The sequence below is a fragment of the Nilaparvata lugens genome, chromosome 10, assembly GCF_014356525.2.
Source record: "Nilaparvata lugens isolate BPH chromosome 10, ASM1435652v1, whole genome shotgun sequence".
Classification (NCBI taxonomy): domain Eukaryota; kingdom Metazoa; phylum Arthropoda; class Insecta; order Hemiptera; family Delphacidae; genus Nilaparvata; species Nilaparvata lugens.
The window spans coordinates 21,559,117-21,566,850 of NC_052513.1; the positions used below are offsets into that span (position 1 = coordinate 21,559,117).

At 33.1% G+C, this 7,734-nt stretch overlaps 1 protein-coding gene across 1 annotated transcript in view; it reads left to right on the top strand.

Moving 5' to 3' along the window:
* LOC111052935 overlaps nucleotides 1-7,244 on the top strand; it is a 226,568-nt gene extending 219,324 nt beyond the window's left edge. Inside the window, exons 17-22 of the mRNA XM_039436535.1 lie at nucleotides 655-804; nucleotides 1,259-1,490; nucleotides 2,560-2,692; nucleotides 3,158-3,278; nucleotides 4,156-4,338; nucleotides 5,948-7,244. Of these exons, the coding sequence (XP_039292469.1) occupies nucleotides 655-777 (123 nt within the window). The 3' untranslated portion in view covers nucleotides 778-804; nucleotides 1,259-1,490; nucleotides 2,560-2,692; ... (1 more) ...; nucleotides 4,156-4,338; nucleotides 5,948-7,244. The remainder of the gene's footprint in view (nucleotides 1-654; nucleotides 805-1,258; nucleotides 1,491-2,559; nucleotides 2,693-3,157; nucleotides 3,279-4,155; nucleotides 4,339-5,947) is intronic.
* The last annotated feature ends 490 nt before the right edge of the window (nucleotides 7,245-7,734 follow it).

The following is a 7,734-nucleotide window of genomic DNA, read 5'->3' on the forward strand; positions in this document are numbered from 1 at the left end:
TACAGAATTGAATGAATGAGAACAGTAGCCTATACAAAATTACATAATACCTATACCTATTGGAACCGTTTTGGGCTTATAAGCCTGTGGTACTTTTCTGAAAGTTGTGTAATTCTAAAAGATTGAATAAATAAACTACCAACTACCATTACCATAGATACATACATTGAAAACATAATAAACTGTATCAAAATTTATTTGTTTAAGTAAACGTAGACCAAGATCGGAAATATATCATAATAAAAATAGTATATTCTATAATGTTCTATTTTTTGTACTAGTATAATTAATTAGTCTATTTTTTCTGAAGATTTGAAATTGAAGACCTAACAATTTCAAACTCTTGGATTTAAGAATTCGATTATTGCATTAGGAGATGGTAATCTGAGCTCAATGTATTCATGAGTCACCTTTTATGATGGCGACGGATAATAACAAATTTACAAATTTCTGGTATAATATATGAATGAATGTTTAGGAGGCATCAGCCATATTAATAATTTAATTTATGTATCCTAGAACTGTATTGTATCCTACAGGTCATAAGGACCTACTACCACCTAAATAAAAAAAGAAATCTTTAAGAAAATTTATCTATTGAATAAATAATGTTTGCAATTTCAGCATCTAAAACTGTGTTTTCTGTTGTTACAGAGCTCCTACCCTTTTGCAGCGATAGGCCTTGAAGCATTCTTATTGCTAGCAATTTCATCACACCTCAGTAAACTATTGCTTGTTTATGCAGAAGTTGTTAGCCTGACAAAGATAAAAGTATAAAATTGACTGTCATCGGCATTATGAATGGTAAGAGGTATTAAAATAAATAGCCTGACACTTTTATAAAATTTATTCTTTCCCAAGGACCAATTTGTTTATTCACTTTTGTCGTGTTCTTATCAATTGAATCATTAATCATTGAATCAATAAAAGAATAAAGAATTTCAGCTCCTTTGTGATTTTACTTCATCCATATCTCCAATGTCATATTATATCGTTATTGTAATATCAATTAATATTTTTAAAGGAAACATGATAGTCTTTCCTGGAAATGAAAGAATGAATTATTTTCCAGTCGCATGAATTTATATTTCTTTTCCTTGTACCCAGTGCTCTTATCCCTTGTACCCTTGTATTACTCCTTGTATCTAAATGATTCTTCCACTTGTATCTTCTAGTATAACAAAATTCAATCTCAATCAACGATAATATATTTTAGTGGTGCTAAATATAGCAGTTCAAATTCTCTTTCTACTTTCAGGATTCACAATGCTAATAATGCTATGCAATTATCTGGTTCACAACTCTTCAGATTGGGAATTGGAGTCCTGGTGGCTAATACAAGGCACATTCATTTTTTATTCGTGTCTAACAAGTGGATTCCTCATGGCAGCTCTATTCATTTTCCTCTACATTTGTGTAATGAGGCATCTGGCCCTGTTACTCACTATCAAATCTGTTCAAACTGATTCTTCAAAGGCTATTCAAAGGAGGTACCTACTGAAACAATATCAGATTATTTCTCATTTATTCTCATTATAGAATTTTATTCCAATTTTAAAACGCATCAAAATATTTTTACACTATTATTTGTATGATATTTTTATGATATGATATTATTTTGTCATTTATTGACTTTATATTATATAAGTTGAAATTTAATGTGATGGGCTCATACAATGAACCCTGAAATTCCAATAACGATTATTGCATAAATTATTCAATAATATTGACACAGGAGTTTCTTTTTCCCCTCTTTCTCGTATAATAATATGTGAAATTAATCCAAATTCGGGGAAAATGAGGATGAAAACTTATTAGAATGACAAAAAATTATATAATAAGGTAATAATAATTATGATCATATAGGTTTAAGATTGCAGAAAAAAAAATAAGTTGAGCAGCATTCAAATATTGCCAAATATTGTAATGTAAATTTAAATGTAAATAAATAAATAAATAAATAAATAAATATTGTAACAGACATGAGGAAAAGACGTCTTGAATTCTTTGGTCATTATCATGAGTCTCCCCAATCATGGAATTACAAAAAAAAAATCGCTTGTCAATGGCGGGAGATGGATTCTAAACATTTAAAAAGATCTAGTTTTGGCAAAAACTATTGATAATGAAATATACCAAACGAAATAGTTTAAGAACAAAAATAAATGAATGTGGAATTATTCCAGAGGCGAAAGCTCCAAGAGTTGGAACTAGAGGGAGTGGGCAAACAAGAAAAACACCAAGTCTAATAATCAACGATCATGAATCATACTCAGCGTTTTCCTCTTCGGGAGCTCAAAGGCTAATAATAATTAATAATATGATCGACTATGTTAATATTGATAATATATAATTAATTAATTGTACAGTGAAAATGTTTATGCTTTCTCACATTCACTCGTAAGATTTTAAGAGAAAATGAATTTCAATAATTTACTGCGCTTACAAACGTCTTTTAGGTTAACAGTAATGCAAATTACACGTACATCATTCGTGTGTATTTATTGAATGGATCTTATTTTCTCCTGTGGTAATGAAGTTGTTTATTGTTTCCAACAGATTGGGTCTACTAAGAAGAGCTGGATTGATATTTGTATCAATATATGTGATGGTAGCAGCTAGCATTTTCTATGTAAACTACCCTGGCCATATGTCTGCTCAGTATGCTTTCAGTTTTACATGCGTTTTACTAGTAAGTACTATTCAATGGAAGCTTGTTTCTCCTTTCCTTTCTCAAATACCTCTCTCTCATATTATTTCTCCTTGATTGAGTAATAAAGTTATAAGAATAATTTGAGAATTGTACATGAGTTGTGCCTTTATTATTAATAAATAAATAAATAATAGGCCTGTACCGTATATCTCCGAATAAATAAGTAAAATCGCAGTATCAGGAATGCCAAGAAGGTGTTTTGTACTTGTGTCAATCAGTTGCTTATGTTAGTGATTGTACGTATTATTTGGAAGAAATTATCTATCCATTGTGAGTTATAATTATTGAATGATCTATAAATTACTTTACCTAATAAATAAATAACGTGGGTCTTTCATTTTATTGCTTGAAAAAGTTCATAGAGTTATTAAATTGAATAGTCAGTCTGTAATTCCTTTTCCATTTTACTGTAATAGTTACAATAAATTTCACATCTATTTGCAGGGTTTCGTGCTACTTACATGTTATATCATCCAGAGTGAAACTTCATATCATCTATATTTGATAAAGAAAGTTGGGACGGACTTGGCTTACATGACTGGATCGGATGGAAACATTTTAAGCTGTAAGTATGATTATAATCTCCTGCAAAAATGTATGAATAATTTGATGATTTTGAAACATCAATATTTAATTCTGGCCGTTAAATATTATCATATTATTATTGAGATTCTTTGGAATATTGAATGAATGTAATATTCGAACTATAAATAAACTTTGTTCATTCAATTTCTTAATTTTTTTTATTCACACAATCACAACATCGAATAAATTATTGGAAGAGAGTCAACAAGATAAATCCAAAACCAAAAATGTTCATCTCCTTTATTTTGATTTTGGATTCATTTTCTGACCCTGGGATTCTATTCCCTTGGATTCATTTTCTGATGTTGTCCATAACTCTTGTAATGTTGAGCGGCAATAAAATTATATTTATTTACTTATTAATTTATTTGATAATAAGAAAGTCTAAAATGAGTTAAATAAAATTTTAACTTCTAAATTGTAGCTCTGGGATAATCTAAATGATTGTGTCCCATGTGTATATTGGAAACTTCATAATATTGGAATGAATTGATTTCATTTTATTATTAATTTCAAGTTTTTGATGCTTTCCATGACGAAACACCATTTTTATAATAACTTTTTTGTAGTTCAGACACTGTGTTAATTGTAAATATTTGAAAAAACACTTACTTTCCTTGGAGTATTGAGGAATGCATTTCACTCCTGAAGAGGAGCTTCATCAGCCTGGTGATTTCCTCAGCTGATGAAGCTCCTCTTCAGGAGTGAAATGCATTCCTCAATACTCTAAGAAAAGTAAGTGTTTTTTTTTCAAATATTTACAAGTGACACTGTGTCTGAACTACAACAAAGTTCAAGTTTTTACATTGACATTGTTTTTTATCAACTTAGATAAAGATTTTTCCATTTCTTTCCAGTCTTCACCAAGCAAGATGGCGAAGTTGAGAGTGAAGCAGCTCCTCCATCTAAAGATTCCTACAGTTGTGAAGATGAAGGTCTTCAAATGAAAGACATGTGCTCCTCGAATACAGCCTCTTCAAAGACAGACCTCTCACACAAAAGCGGAAAGATGGTCACATTCTACTCTGATTTAGTTTCAGGTAATATTATTTTCAATAGGCGCAAAGAATCAGGTGGTCGGGTCATGTGGAGAGAATGAATGCAAACATAATCCCTAAACTTAAAACTAAATCACGCATCCCTAAACTTGTGATGCGTGAAAAACTCCACAATAGAAAACAAAGAGGGAGACCCAGAAACAGATGGTTGGATGATGTGAGGAGTTTGGGAGTGAGGGAAAGGAGAGGCATAGTCAATGATAGAGATGCGTGGAGGCTGTAGCGCCCTACAAGAAAAAGGATATTATTTCTAACAATAATTGAAGCATGCTTATACCAATTTACATTTTTCATGTTTCAATAGATTGAAATTTTACAACGTTTTTAAATTCTGTCACATTCAGAACTTTTTATAATGGGTAATTGAATCATATAACCAATAATTTGTCTCTCTATTATATCCTTGCTCACTTCAAATTCAAACACCACGAATATAATTGTAGTGCATAACCTATTTTTAGTATTTTATGCATTATTAGAATTGATTTTTTCTATCGGCCACATATAAGTAGTTAGAGAAATAAATGTATTACAGTAAATTTCTGGGATATTTATCTCATATCATCATGCTTTTCATAAAACAATTATTATCGAAAATTGCAGGACTCTTAAGGAGGCACACACAGATCGTCATCGGACGGACGGCACGCATCGGACGATCAGATTTGATGCATTGTTTTCAATTGGAGTGCGCATACTTATCCGCATCATATAGTTATGAGCACTCCAATTGAAAACAATGCATCAAATCTTATCGTCCGATGCGTGCCGTCCGTCCGATGACGATCTGTGTGCGCCTACCTTAATATTGCAGGAGAATAGCCTGCCTGCCTGTTACCTTTGCTAACTAAGGTAGCCGGCTACCTTTGTAGCCTGCCTTTAGCTTCTGTAGCCTGCTGTTGACCTTGTTGAATGTTTATTTAACATGTTTAAACTCGTGGCAAGACAAGCCTAAGGAGTTTTTCATACTAGTGGTAAGCTACCAAGAGTTTTTGTATTTGATTGTGTATTGGTAGTGCATATTATTGTTGTTGTGTGTATTATAAATTTGTATTTTTCAACAAAATGTATTCCACATTTTTCATAGAGAAATTGATTTATATTGACTTCGGTTTTTTCGGCTTCATTTGGGAGGAGATACATTCTAGTCTTGATACAGGATAAACTATTTTTATTAATGCCAATCCTATATTGAGTAGGTGTAGGCCTGTATCACTCACTTACACTTAATTGAATAAATTTGAATAAATGGAGTAATAAAGCAACATATTTACTATCACGAATATACCGGCTGCCTAATAACATTCGTTTGTCAAGGTGCGTACAGACTTATTCGCCACGAACACGCGCATTTCAATTTTCATCAGCTGATGCTATTCTTATTATATCTGTACCGGTATCTGAAACAATAATATATAGATATAATAAGCATATAATTAGCTGATGAAAAGTAAAATGCGCGTGTTCATGCCTCATAAGTCTGTACGCACTTTCTGAGGCCCTGAAATTTATCAGGTGCGGCGTGAAATCTCTGACGCTAGACCTCATCCAGGTTACTAGACATTTATTTTGCTCGTTTGCATTGTTTCAGACTGTAACAAAGACGACCGACAATGCACTTGGGAGAGTTGCTCAAAAAACTCGCAAAAGTACGAATGCAGCTCGGTAACAAAAGCCGACTGCACCGAGGAGCCAGCAATGGTGGACAAGTGGCACTTCACGAGAACCAGCTACTGCCAGAGCACGTCTGAGTGCCAGAGCAAGCCGGAAATGGTCACCACTCGCGTCTGCGTCGAGCTGGGCGTCATCAAGAACGGCGACCGTGGAGACAACATGATGGAGACACCAACCATAGTGTTGTGTAGTGTCGATGTCGAGCCCTGCCCTGGCAATGTTGTCGAACTCAATGAGATCATGGTCAAAACAATATCGGACACTACACATCAATCGCCAGACATTCTCAACCATGAAACTGTGAAATACTCGATCGAATCAACAACTACTCTGCCCGACAATATTCCTGACAAAGTTGTTGATTCCTCGACCCAAAACGTAGAAACAAGTGCTGACGACAATCAACCAATGAATGATAGTGATGTTCTCGATCGCATTACTCAAGATTTGGATTATCTACTCAACCGTAACTCAGAAAGTAGTGGTACTGTTGATGTGATTGAAAGTAACCTCCCATTGCCAAGGCTTCCCCTCACTTTCATACCAGAGGAAGATAATGAAGTTGATAATAGTGATGATAAAAATGTTGACTCAAAATCTTAACACGAACATAACTATTGAATGTGTAGGCCTACCGATGTGAAATACTAAAAGCTGTTGCTGTGATGTAAATTATTAACTATTGTTTCTTCAATACATAAAGAATAAAAAAAACTTTCTTGATAATAAAGGATATATTGTAACTTTTTTACCCTGCATAAAACTCATGACTATGAATTGTGTGCAAATACCAATCCTGGTTTGTTGGTTGTTTTTTCTGATTATTATGTCGATTCCCGCTCCAGCATTGGCTCAACGAGACGGATGATAATGAGTGAACCTATAGATTCAGGCGTGGATACCGAACTGGAAGAGATTTTTATATTCATGAGTTATTTTTAGATGGACCACTTGTCAATAGTTTGATCAATTAGCCTATATTTCACTTTTCACGCTTCATTATAATAATCAATTCTCATCTAGTTTCGCACAGGCTGTTATAAATTAAATTGAATGAAGAGCTGCTTCCTATAATCTTACTATTACGTGTTCCACTTTAGATAAGAAACTACACCATTGTATATTGTATGAGATAATACAGAATATTGGTGAAAGTTATGGAAACACCTTCATATTCAATTTAAAAGGATGATTTGACAATATATTTGTTCAATAGATGTTTGATTGGGAATCCTATTTTAATTAAAATAATCACTATTCTGTGACTTCAAAATTTTGGTCTGCTGGTCTGCTACCTTAGATTCGCAACTTTAATTACAAATTTATTTTCAAGAATGATAAGGTAATGGTCATGTGACACATGATTCCGATACAGAATTTCAAGAGAGAATGAATTAATATGAATGGCGAAAACTGAACATTGAAAATCTAAAAAAATCCAAACTATGAAAGTTTACATTTTCAAGTGTAAAGGGCCCCATACACTAGGGAACTTTGATCGGCCAACTTGGTTCGGTGAACCAAGTTCGTGTAGGATTTGCCCACACACTGTAGTGGGGAGAGCGAACAACCGTTCGTTACTTCAGTGTCTTTCGTTTCAAAGTTTGAAGCTGCTGTGAAAAGAGAATATATTGAATATATAATTATAGATAGAATATATTCCCCTGGCGGACGAACCGAACAAAGTTTTTAATCCAGATTGAA